Raw genomic sequence first — 21186 nt, 5'->3', positions numbered from 1 at the left:
TGTACAATAAACTTCCAAACGATTTAAAAACCAAACTAAATGTAAAGTATAACCCATATCTGTAAAATATATTTATATTTTTTAAGACCAGAAATACTTCAAAATAACTTCACTCCGTAGAAATTAACAGGTCTCTTTTCCCTCATCCTTTATTCTGTGTTTTCCAAACTTCCTAAAATGAACTGTTTTACAATCCAAGATGACACTAATGTTGGTATCTCATAGTGTGCTCTATCTACGGAATGTCAGTGTGGCAGAACTCCAATGATGCAGTGTTCCTTATAATGCCGCTCTTTCCAGCTAGGGTTCATTCTAGGGTGATACAGGAGGGTATCTGATGTTAAGCCCCATAATATACAGCAAGACCTTTCACCTAGTAGTAGAGCTAGTTAAAGCCAACTGAATATGTTTCAACCCCAAAGGAATCACTAAAAAGCCATACATCCCATCCACCCTACTCTGACAGAATTCTCCTATAGTTACCAAGACTAAACTCAATACAAAAAGTGTAATCCCAATCTTCCAACATCACTTCACTGTCTTATAAACCACAAATTCTACAGTACACGTCAAACGGAACAAGAAATGTTCCTGACTTACAAAAATGCACTGTTTTTCAAGTTCTTGTCCTTTTACTGAATTTAATAATGCTCTCTGCTGTTTAACCATCTACTTAATTATAATGCCTATATTTAGATATAATTGTCACATTCTGTTCATATCCTTATATAATATGTATACACATATATATACATAAATACAGATGATGTTTCTCAAATTTTTATAGTAGTCAGTCATGAAGTGTGGCAAAAAAAAAAAAAAAAAAAAAGTTCCAGCAGTGAATGTCAGGAATACAATGAACTCCTCTTTAAATTATGTTGAATTACTCAAAATTATTTGTGCCATCCTGCAGGAATTATACTGAGTTGACTTTCAAATATTTTTCCCACTTTAACAGAATCTCTACTCAAACGTCTAACTTTCAATAGATCATGTCTTTTCCAGTAAAACTTACTCATTCCATAAAAATTAGTTGTAAAAGCTATTTTTATATATAGTGCAAGTAGCATTCTATTTTTTTTTTTCAGATAAACTACAACCAAAACACTAACTTCTCACTTAGTACAGCTAAATGAACCAGATCTTCCTAAAGTCAGTAAACTTCAAAATAAATTCATTCTAGATGGGGGGGGGGGGTGTTTTTGCCAATATATAAACAGCCAATATATAAACCCCCAAGACTTAAGTTAGGATTATTTAACCAATAAACAACAGTAGCACTTTTATGGTTAGTTCACCCAGCAATCCACTTCTAAAACATCTCAAAAGATTAAATACCTCAAAGAAGCCTATCAGGATGAGCAATGAGCACAAGAGATTACAGAATACACAAAGAGATTTGTCAATTCAACACTCTAAAAAGAGATGCTGTAGAGTTGGGGCCAGGCTCAGAGGCCCAGAGGCATGTGACAACCTATGAAATCAGGCTGGTTTTTGGTTAGGTTATGAATTTCTAACCCTAAAAATCTCAATTAAATAGATAATTTCTATTAAAAAAATGAGTTACTCAAGAGATCAAAAATAAAACCAACATCAATAATCCATAATTAATAAAGTCACAAGGAGGCCTAAAAATAGCCTCAAAAACAGTTCCCAAAAACAAATGATTTGTTTTAAAGATTCTTTCAAAACTTACCATAAAAAAAAAAAAAACGAATAAGCCTACAAATCTTCACTAATTAAAATAGTCATTTAAAAACAATTTAAATGATATTGGAGTCAAAAAGCACACTCACAAACATACAGTCTCAAACATATAAATAAAATGCCAACAAAAGGAATTCAAATGTACAGATAATTAGCCATCACATGAAGCAGGGTTTAATCCTGGAAAATCTGGGACAACTGGCTGGTTCAGTCAGTAGAGCATGCAACTCTTGATCTTGGGGTCATGAGTTCAAACGCCAGGTTGGGTGTAAAGCTTACTTTGAAAAAAAAATAAGTCTTGGAAAATCTCATTTATCATATAAACAGATAAAATAAGAAAAACCACATGATCCACAAATTCTAAGTAGCACTCTAATGAACTTGAGCGGTAGTGTATTTTGTGTGAACTCAATCTCTCTTATCCTAGGTAAAAAACTCCTAACATGAGGTCTTAACCTCAAGCTTTTCCCCAGAAAAAAATATGAGCTTTGGGGCTAAATTAGCAATTCCGTTCCTCTCAGGATAACTATATTTATAACATGTAAAGTCAGATCTAATTTATATTAAGGCAGTGGTTCTCAACCAGGACGATTTTGCCCCACATGGGACACTTGGCAAAGTCTGAGGACAGTTTTGGTTGTTATAGCTCGAGGAATGCTACTGGCATCAGGTGGGTAGAGGCCAAGGATGCTGTAAAGCATCCATTAATGCAAAGGACAGTTCCCCACAACAAATTAATTTCTGGCCTAAAACTGCTAAGGTTGAAAAATTCCATATAAGGGTAAATATGCTACATACCAATTTTCAACTCCTATCATATCCCATAAATGTTAGCTGGAGGAAAAAGAACTCTTCTCAGGGCACTTCCTGCTAGCTCAATCAGAAGAGTGTGCAACTCTTTATCTCAGGAGTTGTAGGTTTGAGCTCCACACTAGGCATAAAGATTACTACACACTTGAGACTTAAAAAACAAAACAACAAAAAAAAAAAAAAAAACTCTCACACATATACATACACATGGCAGGAAGAGGGTAGGAGGAATACAAAGGAGGAAGGAGAGGAAATGGAAGTAAATATCAAAATTGTGGTGAGGAAAACTTTCTAAATTTAAAGCATACAAAATAATCAGAACTTAAAATTAAACAAATTGGAAACTAGAAATAAATATTTACAGCAAACCAAAGAATTAAAAGCATTTCTAAAAACCAAAAAGAAAAATAATGACATCAAGGTTGAAAAACAAGCAAAAGAAAACATATTTAAAATGAAGTACAGCCACTCTAAGAATTTAATCCTCACTTAAAAAAAAAAAAAAAACATATTTTCTTAACAGCTTGGCTGCACAGGAAAAACATTTTCTTAACAGCTTGGCTGCATAGGAGTGCTAGTATATTTTAAGGAGTCTACAATTTTTTTAATGATTTTTTTAAAACATTTAAAAATAGTAATTAAAAAAAAAAAAGACCTGAAAACCAACTCTTTAAAACTCTTAAAATCCAGAATTTCCTTTTAAGTTACACACAAAATATCAATGGTAATATTATAAGTTCACCAACTATTCTGTCCTAATAAATAATATCTTCTGATAATTTAAAGTCATTTCACAAAGAAATAATATAAACAATTTACACAAATTCCAAACAAGTTTGAGTGAATGGGCATTCACTAGTGAATATTCACTCTGGTTCTAACCAATACAACATAGATATCACAACATCTAATTAGGTCTATCAAATTAAACATACTCTATACCACTGGTTATATCATACCATATCATTGAACTTTAACCTCTGTTTATTACAGGAAAGGACAAAAATACAAGCAGTGATACAAAAATCTACTCTACTGGGGCCCCTGGTGGCACAGTTGGTTAAGTGTCTGATTCCTGGTTTTGGTTCAGGTCATGATCTGAGAGTCATGGGACAGAGTCCCATTTCTGGCTCCGCCCCCAGGACAGAGTCTGCTTAAGATTCCCTCTTTCTTTCCCTGTGCCCCTCCCCACCTCTCTCTCTCTCTCTCTCTCTCTCTCTCTCTCTCTCTCAAATAAAAAGATAACATAAAACACAAAACTTGAAATAAAATAGAACGAAAACATACTCTATTGTAAGTTCAAAAACAATTATAAACTTTAAAGAAGCAGTAAAATGACATAAACACTTTAATGGCTCCACCTGTTGTTTCTTATGAAAAAAGATAAAAAATATTTTTACTTTTTATTTCCAGGATTAAATGCTTATTTTTTACCAAAAGCAAAAATCTTTACCAGAACTTCTTTCCAGAACTATCTTTACAGAAGTGCAGAAATCCAAAATTGATGAGCATTACTTAATGTCATTAACGACTGACATTTCATTATTTAGGTTCCCTAAAGTTATCTAGACAGTCAAAATACTAGTAAGAAAATTTCCTAAAGTTAAAATAGAACTGGTAAATAATATCTCTTACATTTTTTTCAACAGAGATAAGTAAATCACTCTAAAAATACCATACACAAAACCCACTCCTTTTTTTTAATTTCAAAGAGCACAAAAGTCTGCCTAACAGGAACTTTATTCAAAGACAGTTCAAAGAGAAGAGAATATGTGGTTTGAGAAAAATTTTACATGGTATTATATGCCTTTGAATATTACTAAATCGGATCTGTAAGTGACAAATATCTACAAAGATAATCTTAACCTAAATTTAAAAAAACAAAAATGGAAAAAAAAAAAATGGGCAGCCATGGTGGCTCAGCAGTTTAGCACCGCCTTCAGCCTAGGGTGTGATCCCGGAGACCAGGGATCGAGTCCCATGTCGGGCACCCTGCGTGGAATGGAGCCTCTCTCCCTCTGCATCTCTGCCTCTCTCTCTCTGTCTCCCTCATGAATAAAATAAATAAAATATTTTTTTAAAAAAAAGTATTTTGGGTGCCTGGATGTCTTAGTTTGTTAAGTGTCTGCCTTTGGCTCAGGTCAGGATTCCAAGGTCCTGGGATCAAGTCCCACATCGGGTTCCCTGCTTGGCAGGGGAGTCAGCCTCTTCCTCTGCCCTTCTCCTCTGCTCATGATCTTTTTCTCTCTCTCAATAAATAAAATCTTTTAAAAAATTATTTTAATCTCACAAAGACTAATTACTTAATTAGTTCAAAACAAATAAATTACTGTGCACATGTGATTAATGCCTCCTTCCAAAATCCTAAAAACAACAAATATCCAAAATCCATCTGAAGAGCAAACAAGTTGGGAAATTCAACCAAATACTTCTCATTTGGATTTCTATATACCACTATTAACTTTGAAAAAACACTGTAGAAATTAGTTTTAAACACATTTCAAACTGTACAAAATACCATGTATCTGTCATGAAGTTTTACAATTTTAGGATAACAAATGTTTAAGTTTCTTTATTCTTAAACCACATTAGGACAGTCATTTCAGTCTGCATTACTTGCTCTATTTAGCTCAACTTTCTCCCTTAATGTTTTAAGAAATAATTAAGAGGGGATGCCAGGGTGGCTCAGTTGGTTAAGCATCCAACTCCTGATTTCAGCTCAGGACACGAGCTCAGGGTCATGGGACGGAACCCCTCATCAGCCACTGCACCCAACTCAGGTCTGCTTCTCATCCTCTCTCCCCTTCTGCAACCCTCCCTGCAAGCTCCCAAGTACATGTGCTCACTCTCTCAACTAAATAAATCTTAAAAACAAAAGAAAATAGAAAAAATAAAATAATAAGAGGACACACTTTAAAATCAGAGCAATACAAGTTTAATCCAGCCTTCTCCACATCCTTTCTGAGATCTTGGGTAACAATCTCTTTAACTTCAATTTCTGATTTTGGAAAAAAAAAAAAAAAAAAGAATGACGACCTACCCCAGAATGCTCCAGTGGAAATTAAATACTGAAAAATATTTAGCATTGTAACCAGTCCCTAAGCACTAAGAATCAGCAAATTATCAGTTAAAAAGAAAATCTAAGGTTACCAAAAAATAGAAAGTTGCTTTAAAAGATAATTTCACTCTATTTAATTAGACCTTAAAAATGTACTGAAGTGAGACACCTGGGTGGCTCGGGCGGTTGAGTGTCTGCCTTTGGCTCAGGGCGTGACCCCCAAGTCCTGGGATGGAGTCCCACATCATGCTTCCTGCATGGAGCCTGCTTCTCCCTCTGCCTATGTCTCTGTCTCTGTCTGTCTCTCTCTCTCTCTGTGTGTCTATCATGAATAAATTTTTTTTAAATGTAATGAAGTTATATAACTCCAAGAACCTGTAAGAAAATCGGATTCATGAAATCACTGGATTTTCTCCATGTTTCCAAGCATACACCAAAAGTAAACACATGCATAAAAAATAACCTAAATCCTTATACACAAAAAGATGTTAAATTCAAATTGCCAGAAAATATTATCTGGCCAGGGTTGAGAGCAGGGGACTTTGTTTTACTTATCTTTGTATTCCCAAGCCCCACCACAAGTCCCTGACATATCTAATATACTATACAGCTATTTGTAGCTCTGAAATGAAAGATATTACATTGCCTAGAATTTTAGATTTTTCTTTCAACACAAGTATAGTGATACTTAATACTCATTCAGCAAATATTTGAGTGGCTGCTACTGGAAGGTAGCTACTTGTTCCAGGCATCTCTAAGGAAGAAACTCAGGGCAAGGAACTTGTCCACCTTTTTATTTTGAATGCTTCTGTCAGTGCTGATACACAAGACGACCTCAAGAAATACCTAATTTAAACCAAAGTATCTGCTGACAAGACAGAATTATAATTATTATGGGAAAATGCAATTACTGCGGGACATGACTGATTACAAAGAACTAGAAATGTTAAAAGGCGGTAAAGAACTCACAGAATAGATATTTAAGAGTCCCTGAGAACATTTTCCAGAACTTAACTTCACTGAAAATCCAATAAAAGATGTAGATCCTTTACCCAAAATAATTCCATCACAAAGGTCCACGCAAAATTTTACAGGTTTAAAAAAACAGGCTCCTGGGGATCCCTGGATGGCTCAGTGGTTTAATGCCTTGCCTTTGGCCTAAGGTGTGAACCTGGAGTCCCGGGATCGAGTCTCACATCAGGCTCCCTGCATGGAGCCTGCTTCTCCCTCTGCCTGTGTCTTTGCCTCTCTCTCTCTCTCTCTCTGTCTGTGTGTGTGTGTCTCATGAATAAATAAATAAATAAATAAATAAATAAATAAATAAATAAATAAATAAATAAATAAATATCTTAAAAAAAACCAGGCTCCTGAAACATATTCCCATGTCATTTCTGAGAACACATCACTTTCCCAATAATTATTTGTGTTTTTGTTTTGTGTCCCAACAACATTCGCTTATTTGTGAAATACCACTCTTAACTCTATCTCTTAAGCATTATAAATGGAAAGAACAGCTCTCAAATTACTAAGGCCAAATTATACTTTCATATAACAATTCAAATGTCATTCAAAAGCTTCATATTCTCTAATATACCAGCAGGCCAAGTGCCAAAAAATGTATTTTATTTAGAAGACAGAATGAAATAAACTTCAGGCCTATTACATGGAATCTACTAAACTGCGCATCTTTTTCCACCAGAAAATATATTTAACTACAATAAATTATCACTAATTAAATATCTAGTATAGAATTAATCAGATAAAATAAAAAATGGTTTAATCATAATCCCTAAAATAGTATAATCTTATATAATAACTTACAATTGCATAATAACTTAACAATATTTTCATATGTATTTTCATTAGATTCACAACAAACCTAAAGGTTTACATTCTAAAACTGCCATATGTGACTACTAAGCACTTGAATTGTGGCTAGTCCAAACTGACATGTTATATAAATGTAAAATACAGAGGTGCCTAAGTGGCTCAGTTGTGGTTGAGTGTCTACCATGATCCTACAGACCTGAGATTGAGCCTGTGTCAGGCTCCCTGCTCAGCAAGGAGTCCGATTCTCCTTCTCCCTCTGTCCCCAACCCCACCCCAACTGCCTGAATGTTCACTTGCTCTAATAAATAAATCTTTATATATATATGTATATATATATATATATATATAAAATACACCAGATTTCAAAGACAAAAAAAAATATAAACTATCTCATTAGTAACTTCTTAGACTATACGTTGAAATAATTATTTTCTTAACCCAACACAACCAAAATATTAAAATTAATTTCACCTATTCCTTTTAACTTTTTAACATAGCTATTAGGAAACTTTTAATTATATATGGACTTTATCAGGTAAGTATGCTTCAAAGAATATAAGTATACTTGCTTCTCTACAGCCATTTAAGATGGTATAATCTTACAGTTTAATCAACATTGTTCAAGTTATTTTAAACAAATGTTTAAGCAACATCAGCCTTATACTTAAACTTTTTTAATAGGACAAATGGGAGACTTATAACAGAAATGTATCTGATTCATGAAATAGATAATTTTACTTTTATTTAGTAGAATGTAACATCAATGCAACATATAGTAAGCAATCAGCAATCCACCTGACAAGATGCTTAATATCCCAAAGTACTATTCTCTATTAAAAGGATTTAAGAGCCCCAATGAGTCACACAGAAAGGATTAAAGAATTTTCTTTTTTTTAAGATTTTACTTTTAAGGAATTTCTATACCCAACATGGGGCTTGAACTCACAACCCTGAGATCAAGAGTCACAAACTCTGACTGAGCCAGCCAGGTACCCATAAAGAGTTTATTTCTAAAAAGAAGGTTAGACCTCATACCAACTTGAAACCACGTAGCCAGCATTTTGTTAGCCTAGTTTACGCAGACATATTTCAATATACTTAAATGTTTCATTATTCATTAGACTGGCTGGATCCCTCTCCCCGATTATTCCAAATTAAAGTATTACTGAATCACAGATTCAGTGGATACATAGCAGGCTCACAATTTTCTGCTAGTTATTAAGGGTGTTAAATTTCTTTAGTCAAATAGAGTAAGTGATACAATCTCTGGCATCAATGAGTTCAGGACAAAAAAAGTCCTTTATTACATACGAAACGAAGAGAATAACAGAGGAGTTTTTATTTAGGCTTTACACTATGAGGTTCTAACTCTAAGTTCAACTGGGTTTTATAAAATACAATACAAGAAATCCAGGAAATGTTTATGGGAAAGGGATTACTTGGGATCTAAAATATCACCTTTATATCTTCATTTGATATTCATTCTGAAAATTCTGAACTCTTAATAGATTTATTTTCACCATATAAGGCAAATTTTTAACTGCTTTATAAAATGTTTGATAACAATGGTCTAATTAAGTAAAAATGGAGCCTTCCTCTTTTTTATGCACACACAGTGCAGAACAGCAAGACAAAATACTCCACAGAGTGCAACCTGCTGCAGCAGAGTAGGAATTTTAATTAAATTTTAATTAAACTCTAATATAAAACGTTGATATTGAGAACACATTTGTAAAAAAACTTATAGTTTCTACTATAAAGAATAAAAAGCATGTAGAAGAGTATACACACCTGAAAGATCAACGTTAATGTTTCCTAAAAACATTACTACAGCAAAAACTACGATGTATGGTCTCCAATTTTACAAATATATTAACTTCTATGTTGCAGATGAACAAGCAGAAGGCAGTTCTGCTGCAAAAGCAGAGCAATGCTGGGCACCCGGGTGGTTCAGTGGTTAAGCGTCTACCTTTGGCTCAGGTCATGATCCCAGGGTCCTGGGACCAAGTCCAGCATCAGGCTCCCCACAGGGAGCCTGCTTCTCCCTCTGCTATGTCTCTGCCCCTCTCTCTGTGTCTTTCATTAATAAATACAATCTTTAGGGGTACCTGGGTGGCTCAGCGGTTGAGCATCTGCCTTTGGCCGGGGGCATGATCCCGGGATGCTGGATCGAGTCCCGCATCGGGCTCCTTGTGGGGAGACTGCTTCTCCATCTGCCTGTGTCTCTGCCTCTCTCTCTCTCTCTGTGTCTCTCATGAATAAATAAATAAAATCTTTTAAAAAATAAATAAATACAATCTTTGGGGGGAAAAAAAGCAGAGCAATACCTAAATCAAAGGAATTTGTTTCTTCAAGCTCTTCTGGCAGCAATTCTGACAGTGAGGTTGACAAAAAGCTAAGAGGAGGGACGCCTGGGTGGCTCAGCAGTTACGCGTCTGCCTTCAGCTCAGGTCATGATCCTGGGGTCCTGGGGTCCTGGGATCTGGCCCTGCACTGGGTAAAATCTTTTTTAAAAAACAAAATATATAAAGTCAACCTAGACGTCAGGTCAATTTCCAGTCTCAGTACTAAGGCACAGATAGATACTAACAATGTTAAGACAGTTCTAATATTTCAGGTTAAAGGATCTTAAAGATACCAGTTCAAATGAAGGTGTATCTAACTCTAAAGACTTAGTGCCAGGAATAGGAAAATATATATATATATATATCTTGGCTACTGCCACATCTTTACTGTGTCACTGGTCAAACTAATGAGAGATGAACAAATTCCATTTGCCCTCCAACACAGAAATCTATATCCTGATCTTCTTATGCTTCTCCTATAACATTTTAACATTTCTGACAATGAATACATCCTCTTAATGTGCATTCCCTCTCCTGTTTGGATTTCTAATAATTCACATGCTAAGTTTTATTCCTATCATAGCCCTACAAGCCTTCCCAAAACATTTAAGACACTCATCAACCCCAGGAGGGAGGAAAAGAAAGAACATTTATGTCAAAATCTCCAGGGGTTGTGGGATTTTTTTTAATCCATGTGATTCTAATAATAGGCCTAACCCATAACACTGTTACAAACTACTTACCGCATCGAAACATATTTTTGTCCTAAACTCCTAGCACCTAGTATGGCATTAATGACATTCCTCACGTTAAGGCATATACTTGACTAATCTTTCATATAAAGCTCCTTTCCTTGACCCTAAGACCTTGCAACAGAACCCTTCTCTTAATGTTGGCGGTAACTATTTGTTTACCGCACTTATAAAGCATTTTTCTACTAGAAACTCCCATTGATTAAGTACCACACAATCTCTCTCTTGAAATTACCTGAACACCAAATCATCAAAAAAACAAGCTACCAGACACCAAAATAGACACTGGAATTTAGGATCCTGTACTAGTCATCTCTGTTTTGTGAATCAGTTGAGAAAAAGAATGGAATCATGATGGGAGGTTTAATTAACAGATATGGAATTTGAAAATTATAAAATGAAAGTCTCTTAGAGGCAATGGAAAGGACTGATATGGTATAATTAGGTTCTAGGAAAGAGTCTATAACATTGCCATATCTGGCAACAGATCAACATTTTAGGCTACATATCAATTTAGAACAATGAATTTTTTATAAGCAGTTTCTTCTTAAGTAAAAAGCTCCTCTAAATGCAAACTAGTAAATACATTTTCAGTTGAATGAAAATGGTCACTAAGAGAGTAGAACATCCAGGTACCTGAGACCTTCAAAAACAAAAACCAAAAAAAATTTAAAAAGAAACAATATCAAATTCAGTCCAAAGGAGGAAACTTTTGGGACTCCAAAAGGAAAATGACTAACTCACCTGGAGCTAAAACCAAGGGTTCTGACTGAAAATGAAAGTACATTAGACCCATGGACACAGGTTTGAACTGCTCGGATCCATTTACATAGATTTTTTACAATAAATACAGCGTAATACTGCAAATGTATTTTCTCCTCCTTTTGATTTTAAGTAAGCTCCAGGCCCAACATGGGATTGAAACTCGCAGGACCCCGAGGCCAAGAGCCCTATGCTTTACCAACTAAGGCAGCCAGACGCCCATTTTGACTTTCTTGATAACATTTTCTTTTCTCTTTATTTATTGTAAGACTACAATAAATAATACACACAACATACAAAATATGATGTGTTAATTGACTGTTTTATCAGTAAGGTTTCTGGCCAAAAGCAGGCGATTAGCAAAGTCTTGGGGGAATCAAAGTTATACTGGAATTTTCAACTTCAGAGAGGGGGGCAGTCTTCAGCATCCCTAACCCCAGAGTTTTTCAAGAGTCAACTCTTGATGGGCAGCCCGGGTGGCTCAGCAGTTTAGCGCTGCCTTCGCCCCAGGGCATGATCCTGGAGACCCGGGATCGAGTCCCGCGTCCCCGTCCGGCTCCCTGCATGGAGCCTGCATGTCCCTCTGCCTGTGTCTCTGCACCCCGCCCCCTCTCATGAATGAATAAATAAACAAAATTAAATTTAAAAAGAGTCAACTCTTGAACTGGTACTTGAACTGGTACTGTAATGCAGTCTTGGGTCAGAGAAGCCCTAATAAGATTATGAAGGAATTTTATCTACTTAACAATGGTAATAAATGATTCTGTGAACCAGCCTAAACATCTAGCACAAACCTAAAAGAAATGTAGAGAAAAGGGAGGAATGAAAACGGCAGTACACTCTACAAAAAACAAAAACCCAAGTCTAACAAATTGCCTAACTCCACTTCAGTGAAACGAAGAAACCAATAATTAGTGATACTTTGAAATTTTTTGTCTTCCTTGCTTGTTTAACATTATATTGGTGGCTATGATTACTCAACACTTGTTAAGGATTGTGTTCTTGTTTCTGAAACAGAACCTGCTTTGCCAATGGGTGTGAAAGAGGAGGAACTCAGGTGAAAAAAAAAAAAAAGCAGCAAAGAAAAAGCAGACACATCAAATCCCTGGGACCAAATAAACAGAAGGAATCCTAGACTGTGACCGGAGAGAATATCCTCTCAAGCCTTTCAACAGAGAATCTCTTCAGGGCCACTTATAGATCCAGGTACTAATACAGACTACTGATATTCCCTGAAGACAGAAAACATACAAGATCTGTAGCTCTGGAGCTTGGCGTCTCATTAGTATTACTGCTTGGCTCATCCTAAACAATTCCAATAACCAAGTTCATTTTTGTTCCTGGAAATAAATACCTACCTTGCATCTCTCATAAAAATCTGAGCCCTAGGGCAGCCCCAGTGGCTTAGCGGTTTAGCGCCACTTTCAGCCCAGGGCCTGATCCTAGAGAACTGGGATCGAGTCCCACTTCGGGCTCCCTGCATGGAGCCTGCTTCTCCCTCTGCCTGTGTCTCTGCCTCTCTCTCTGTGTGTCTCTCACGAATAAATAAATAAAATCTTAAAAAAAAAAAAAATCTGAGCCCTATCTGGTTTGTTTCCTTATGGTTAGGTCTTCAATATCTACTGCCAAACCCCATTTCCTCCCTTTTCCCACAAGGTGTCAGTCTGGACCTCCACCTACTGCCTGCTACCAACCACCATTCTTCTCTCACACCAAGTTGGCCCACTCCATCTATCTATTAATGAACTGCCTTTTACTACACATATCCCTCATGCTGATAGGCTAAATATAGGAATATATGGACCTCTATGCAGATTCCCCAGACCAGTGTTTTGGCCTCTTCTCCATCTAGAAAGACCAAAATCCTGCTTGAGGTCAGCTAGCTAGTAGCTGCATATCAAATTCTACCACTAAGCAAGTCACAGATCCATAATAATGATAACCCAATTTACCTAATTTTAATCACATATTAGATTTTATTAGTCCTTCTCTTTTGAACACAAACCGAACACTTTCAGATCTTTAATACAATGCTTCACCAGTTTACCTAGAAAATAAAACTGAAGCTTTGTCCTCTTCTCACCCAAATCAGGAATCATTACACTTCTCTTTGCCTATCTTCAAGCCCTTGCCATGACATCCCTTTTTCATATACATTAGAAAATTAAGCATTTATTGTACTTAAAAAACGTTTTAGGTTTTTAATTCCAGTTAGTAAACATACTGTACTATATTAGTTTCAGGTATACAATGTAGTGATACAACACTTCCAATCAACACCCAATACTCATCACAAGTGCACTCCTTAATCCTCATCACATATTTCACCCATCCCCCACTCACCTTCCCTCTGGTAACCATCAATTTGCTCTCTAAGATTAAGTCTTTCTTGCTTCATCTTTTCTTTTTCCCCTTTGCTCATTTGTTTCTTAAATTCCGCATGACTGAAATTATATGGTATTTTTTTCTGACTTATTTCATTTAGTATTATATTCTCTGGGTCCATCCATGTCATTGCAAATGGCAAGATTTCACGCTTTTCTATGGTTGACTAACATTCCAATGTGTGTGTGCACATACACGTATATATACCACATCTTCTTTATCCATTCACCAGTCATTGGACATGTGGACTGTTTCTATATCTTGGCTATTGTAAATAATTCTGCTATAAATACAGGGGTGCATGGGATGCCTGGATGGCTCAGTCAGTTAAGCATCTGACTCATGATTTCAGCTCATGATCTCCGGGTCATGAGAACGAGCCCCACATCAGGCTCCACACTCAGCGTGGAGCCTGCTTGGGATTTTCTCTCTCTCCCCCTGCCCCACACCTCCCTCTAAATAAATAAATAAACAAATCAAGCAAGCAAGCATAGGGGTACGTGTAACCCTCTGAATTAGTATTTTTGTATTCTTCGTATTCTTTTGTATTCTTTCTAGTAGTGCAAATGCTGGACATAAGGTAGTTCTATTTCTAATGTTTTGAGAAACCGCCACACTGTTTTCCAGAGTGCTTATACCAGTTTGTATTCCCACCAACTGTGCATGAATATTCCTTTTTCTCCACATCCTCCTCACCAATACCTGTTTTTCTTGTGTTGATTATTTTAGCCATTCTGACAGATGTGAGGTGAGATAGTTCATTATAGTTTTGATTTGTATTTGCCTGATAAGTGATATTGAGCATCTTTTCATGTCATTGCTGGCCAATCTACGTCTTCTTGGAAAAATGTCTATTCATGTCCTCTGCCCATTTGTTAATTGGATTATGTGGGGTTTGGGTGTTGAGTTTTATAAAAGTTCTTTATATTTGCTGGATATTTATACCCTTTATTGAATGCATCATTTGTCAATATCTTCTCTCATTCTGCAGGTTTCCTTTTAATTTTGACTGTTTCTCCTGCTGTGCAGAAACTTTTAATTTGATGTAATTCCAGTAGTTCATTTTTGCTTTTGTTTCTCCTTGCCTCAGGAGAGATAGATCTATCTAGAAAGAAGTTGCTATGACTGATTTCAAAGAAGTTACTGGCTATGTTCTCTTCCAGAATTTTTATGGTTTCAGGTCTCTCATTTACGTCTCTAATCCATTTTGAATTTATTTTTGTGTATGGTGTAAGGAAGTGGTCCAGTTTGTTTTGCAAGTGGCCATCCAGTTTTCCCAACACCATTTGTTGAAGACACTGTCCTTTTCCCATTGGAATATCCTTTTCTGCTTTGTCAAAGACTGACCACTTAATTTTAGGTTTATAACTGTAGGTTTATTTCTGGATTTTCTGTTCAACTTACCTAGGTGTCTATTTTTGTACCAGGACCTTACTGTTTTGATTACTACAGTTTTGTAATGTAACTTGAAGTCCAGAATTGTGATGGCTCGAGCTTTGCTATTCTTTTTTAAGATTGCTTTAGCTATTTAGGGCCTTTTGTGTTCCACACAAATGTTAGGACAGCTTGTCCTAAGTTGTATGAAAAATGCTATTGGTATTTGGATAGGGATTGCGTTAAATGTGTAGGTTGCTTTAGGTAGTATAGACATTTTAAAATGTTTATTCTTCAAATCCATGACCATGGAATGCCTTTCTTTCCATTTCTTTGTGTCATCTTCAGTTTCTTTCATCAATGTTTTATACTGTTTGGAATACAGGTCTTCCACCTCTTTGGCTATGTTCATTCCTAGGTATCTTTATTTTTGGTGCAGCTGTAAACGGGACTGTTTTCTTCATTTCACTTTCTGCTGCTTCCTTATTGGCATATATAAACGCAACAGATTTCCATACGTGATTTTGCATCCTAAGACTTTACTGAATTCATTTATCAGTTCTAGCAGTGTTTTGGTGCAGTCTTTCAGATTTTCTATATAGACTGTCATGTCACCTGCAAATAGGGAAAGTTTTACTTCTTCCTTACAAATTTGGATGCCTTTTATTTCTTCTTGTTGTGTGAATCAAAGCGGTGAGAACAGACATCCTTCCTTGTCTTGTTCCTGACCTTAGGGGAAAAGCTCTGTTTTTCCGCATTGAGGATAATGTTATAGTTTTTCACAAATAGCTTTTATTAAACTTACTTTGTTGAGGGTTTTATCATGAATGGATGTTGTACTTTGTCAAATGCTTTTTCTCCATCTATTGAAATAATAATATGGTTATTATCCTTTCTCTTATTGATGTGATAGATCACATTGACTTGAGATTAAAATACATTTCACAGAGAATATTCCATGACAGATGAGAGGGGAAAATAAATCACAGATCTGGATTACATACAAATAAAATTTTGGAGGTATTTTTGATTGGCAAATGGAATGAACCAAAAGCACTTCATGTTTTACAACTTTGTCTTTACCTCAAATGCCTTAAAATTTAGATCTTATTAAGTTAATGTGACACCATTTTACTCTGCAAACTCTCATTCAGAGAATTACAGGGCAAACGTCAGGCTAGTTTCCATAGAAAAATATAAAGTATAATCAGTGTGAATTTCCACCCTTAACGAGATTTTATGGAACTATAACTATTCAAAGTGAGAAACACTTAGAAAAACCTGATCACAAGTACTTACTAATTAAAGAATATAACTTATTATTAGTTTTGTCAGTGATCCAACTTTGAAACAAAAATTCCTAATATTCCTATTTCATGCTCTGGATTCATTTATCTGAAGTAAATCCTGAGACTAAACAGTGAGCCCTTAGCAGGCAATTTCCATTTGCCACTAGTTATCTGCATAAATCAAGATTTTTCTCCAAATATTGCAACAAAGTAAAATAAGGAAATAAATCACTATTATAATGTGCATATATCTCTACACAAATTGCACATTTCTGCCCATTAAAACTGCCTCAGAATTCAAACACATTGACTGGCCATATATGAATTTAAAAAAACAATTTAAACTAAGAAGTTCATAACCTTATCTAAAATTAACAGAAATTCAATCCTTAAAATCCACTTACATTTTCAAACCTAAAAATTCACCTACAGTAAGTAACACTTTGTGCCATGTGAGGTCTTTTTCCCCTCCAAAATCCAGATCTGTACTTCTAGAATAAGAAAAGTACGTTTTGCCTTTCTGTCTCTCTAAACTCTCCCTAAACTTTCACACAAGATACCTCAAACTTCTATATGTTTTCTTCTATATATAACAAATGAAGAAACTAAAAGCAGTGCTTTAACATAAAACTCAAACTAGTCTCTCCTAGAATTCATCCCATTTACTTTTTCTGAAACTACTAAACTTATTATCAATAATGGACTTTTTCAAAATACAATCAAAACAGGGGAAAAAAATCCTTCCTACACAATTTTTATAAGAACACATTAAATAAAAGTAAAGTTCTGGGGAAAAATTAATTTCTGCATTACTACAAAACATCTTATCCAAACTGTAAATGCAATATACCCCTTCTAACAAATGTCAAAAATTGAGAGCTGTTTTTATAAGTTGGTGCAAGAATTGGGAAAATCATTCGAAAATGAAAATACAGCAATCAGCACCGGCCATGTTCCAAACACTTTATCAGTATTAGCCCATCCAATCCCCTTAACAACCTGAGGTTATTTTTACCCTATTTACGGAGTAAGAAACTGAAGCACAGACAGGTTAAGTAACTTGCTCAGTCATAACAGCTAATAGGTGGAAGAGCCAGAATTTGACCTTAAGCTGTCCCAGTCTGGAGCCGTGCTCTTAACCCTCTAGCTATACTTAAATAGTACACATATTAGGAGCCATCACTTAATAGGTATCCAAGTTATTTCAAAACGAAGAAATTAAAGACTTTTTCATTTTGTGACACACCAGATAAAGTAACATATATTTAACCTGCCATCTTATATTATAATAAAGACTGCTGATAACAGAACCAAGCAAATGAGACTTAAAGAAAAAGCTCTTTTTAAATGATTATGATGACTATAACATGAATTATTACATACCGATAAATTTAAAGTATACGTTCATATGTAAATGTCTGACAAATAGCTTTCAAAAACTAACTACAAATGCCCTCGAATAATCAACCTTCAAAATACATTCAGGGTAGGCAAGTTGAAAGCATACAAACATCACACTTTACCCAGATAATGTGGTACTTGCCTAACCAGAACACAGCAGAAAAGTCACTAAGAAAAGGACTCTGAACAATTAAAACGGATACTCCAATGTCCAAGTATTAATGCTAATCTTCCTCAAGATAATATCTCACACACTAAGTAAGGGTATTCTTATTTCCCCATGCGCAGAATTACAAATTTGAATAGGATTCCCACACTAGAAAAATTAGAGAAGGGAGGGTGAAGGGAACACTAATCACAGTGACAAGAACATCCAATAGGAAAGCAGAAAAATATTTAAATAACTCCAAAATGCAAAGGAATCTGATCAACAGTCCAACATACAATCCAACACATTACTCAAGGCATCTCAGCAACTGATGGTCACAAATGATGACCCTAGGTCATCAAGAGGTTTAATTACATTCCACATCCTATTTAAAACAAAAAAGACACATATTTTAGTAGGCTTTTCATTCAAATCAGTTAAAGTGGTTTTATCATTTGATGCTTACAGGAATAAAAATTCACTCAGTAAACTCAACCAATCAAAAAGGAATTCATTTGAAAGGTGGCAACAGCAAAGGTTTTACTGTCTGGGGGTTTAAGAGCACTCTGCCTACAAAGGTTACCTGAAAGACGTACAAGTAGAAAGTGCAGCAAAACACAAAAGAGCTAAGCGAGGATCTGTAAACACTGCTTAAAGCATTTCTCACAAAACATTGTGTGGGCAGAAGGTGCCACATCAGCAGTCGTCAGTATTTGTCCTGCTTCTAAATCATTTGTTAGTTGCATGGATTATTAATTTCGGTTAACAGTGTGTTTGATATGAAGAGTATCAATCCTCAACTACCAAAAAAAAAAAAAAAAAAAGGTAGAGTCTTCCTGATTTGGTCTATAAAAACTCAAAACTGGGATCATTCTTACAGAACATGCTTATGCTCGCTGGTGGCACAAATCTATGTTTTATAATGGCACACTTTTATAATGGCACGCACACTGCTTTTAGGGTGCTTTTAATTTAAGGGATTGCGGGAGAGAGCCAGTGCCTAGCCCACACCGAAATCTTTTATCAGGAGAACTGTTACATCGCTCAACAACACTCCCTTTCAACCAGGCTGCAACACATTCTGCTTTCTCTAGCTCCAAACTAAACTTTAAAAAAGCACATAGTAAAAAAAAAAAAAAAAAAAAAAAGCACATAGTAAGTAACATACATATAAGGCCTTGTAGTTGTAGTTTTGTCTCCTCCAGCAAGGAAGTCTAACTCCAAACAGGAAACAGCTTCTCAAAGGGTTCAACCCTGAAAACCTATCAAACCCCAACCCCGCACTCGGGAAGGGATTTCGGGTCCGGGTGCCAAGAGGCTCGCCCAGGTAGAAACGCAGTAAGTACCAGTACGTACTCCGGCTTCCCCGTCCTCGAGGCATCCCTTGCAAGTCTCAGATGAGGGGGGAAAAAAAAAAAAAAAAGATTACCTCTCCTACTAACAACAAACGGAGACCTTCTTAAAAAGGCCAAGCTACACAACGCCGAGCAGAAGATAAAGAAGTTTAAAGAGCCACTTTGTTAAGTCTTTCCATCACCCTCCCCCATCCGACCGGAATGGGGGAGGGCAGGAGAGGCGGGGAAGTTCAGGCGAGGTTAGCCGGGCGGTGGGCGGTGGGCGGTGGGCGAGGACCGGGTCGCGCGCCCCGGCCCCGTTTCCTCACCTTTCCCGAGGGCGGGAAGAGGCGGAGGTGGGGGGGGGGGGCGGGGGGCGCGGGACAGGGCACCCGCAAACCCTCGGACCAAGTTCTCCGCGAGCAGAGGGGGGCGGAAGGCAGGGCGGGGAGGCCCGGCGGGGCGGCGGGGCGGCGGGGCGGCGGGAAGCGCCCGCGAGCGTCTTACCCATGCTGGGGGCTCCCGCGGGGAGAAGCCCGGCGCTCGCGGCTCCTCCTCCGGCTGCTCGCGCGGCCGCACTGGCGGCGGGAGGCGGGCCCCGCGCTCGGCGCTCGCTCCTCCTGAGCTCAGGCGGGGCGAAGAGGCGCCTCCATCCGCCCGCGGCGCCCCCCGGACTGTCCCGTCAGCGCGGCCCGCGAGCGAGAGGCGGCGCGGCGGCGGCCGAAGTCGCGGTGGCGGGCGGGCCCTCCGCCGCCCTCCGCCGCCCGCCCGGACGGCTGCTTTCCCAGCCCCGGTGGATCCCGCAGCAGGGCTGGGACCTGCCGGTGCGTCCCGGCCGCCGAGTCCTAACCGTCGGAGCCCCGGAGCCCGCCTCCCGCCGCTCCCGGACACAACCGCCGCCCCGGAACGCGTCGCCGAAAGCTGAGCGGGAGACCCCACGGAGGCCGGGAAGGTGCCGGGAGCCGGACCCGGGAGGCGGGAAGTCTCGCGAGAATCCCCCCCCCCGTTCTCCCTGCCCCGCCCCCTCCGCGTCCCGGCCCACAGCCGGCACCCCAGCTGGTGCCAGGTGCGGTGACGTCAGGGCCGGGGAGTCGCGCGCCGCCCGCGTCCAGGTGCAGCGGGCCGAAGAGGAAGGAATCCGGAAGCGCTGCGGCAGCCCCTGCACCTGGACGTGCGGCGCGCTGGGACGGCCGTTTTGTACGGTTTGTCGCCCCAGATGAATACCGAGCGTATGTATGCTCCTAGGCACAGTGAGCCTGTGTTGCCCCACTTTCTGCGGGGGGCGATGCGGTCTTGCTCCGTGCAGAGCGGCGGGTTCTGGGGGACCCGACGGAAAACAGATGGCGAGAGCAAGAGGCAAAGAGACAACGGAGCCCGAGACCTCTTGCTTGTCAACCCTTAGAGGCCAACCTGTTCCTGGGACCCCCCAAGTTTACGTTGCGGGTTCTTAAATCACAAGCACACAGGCATTCGTTGGGGGGGGGGGGCGCACAAAACCATAAGCACACACACACACAAAATTATATTTTACAGAAATAAATTATTGGTTCATTTAGCCTCTGTCAGCTGACAACATCTAAATCCCTTTACTTGACCAGGGGGAGAAATAGTCATGATTTGAAATACTGCCAGGTAATTTTTTTTTTCCTAGCCTCAGTATGAGGAAGGACATAGGATTACTGTAATCAAACATGAGCATTTCTTAGAAGAGTTGGAAACAAGTATAATTCAGCCAGCTTTTCTTACCCTGCTGTTTAAATAGACCCAGTTCCAGACAGATGTGTGAGAGCAACATTTGTTGACTGCCAACTGCTGTGCCGAATGCTTTTTTAAAGAAATTATGTCATTCAATTCTCAAAACTATGAATTGTAGGAATTAACGAATCTCAGCGCTAGGACTGCCTTGCTGTTTGAAATCAAGCAGACATGGGTTTCTGAAACAGCACAGCCATTTACTTTTTTGTTCACCTTGGGTAAATTAAACCCGGCTG

General features: G+C 38.1%; 1 protein-coding gene across 2 annotated transcripts in view; it reads right to left on the bottom strand.

Moving 5' to 3' along the window:
- The window catches only part of CD2AP (CD2 associated protein), a 141071-nt gene extending 120902 nt beyond the window's left edge, over positions 1–20169 (bottom strand). For both annotated transcript variants that reach the window (XM_055330370.1, XM_055330371.1), the window contains exon 1: positions 19703–20169. In XM_055330370.1, the coding sequence (XP_055186345.1) occupies positions 19703–19706 (4 nt within the window). In that variant the 5' untranslated portion in view covers positions 19707–20169. The remainder of the gene's footprint in view (positions 1–19702) is intronic.
- Positions 20170–21186: the final 1017 nt, after the last annotated feature.

The sequence above is a fragment of the Nyctereutes procyonoides genome, unplaced genomic scaffold (assembly GCF_905146905.1).
Source record: "Nyctereutes procyonoides isolate TBG_1078 unplaced genomic scaffold, NYPRO_anot_genome, whole genome shotgun sequence".
NCBI classification, from domain to species: domain Eukaryota; kingdom Metazoa; phylum Chordata; class Mammalia; order Carnivora; family Canidae; genus Nyctereutes; species Nyctereutes procyonoides.
Note: the sequence above shows the minus strand (reverse complement) of the source record. Positions and strands in the feature narration are given on the sequence as shown.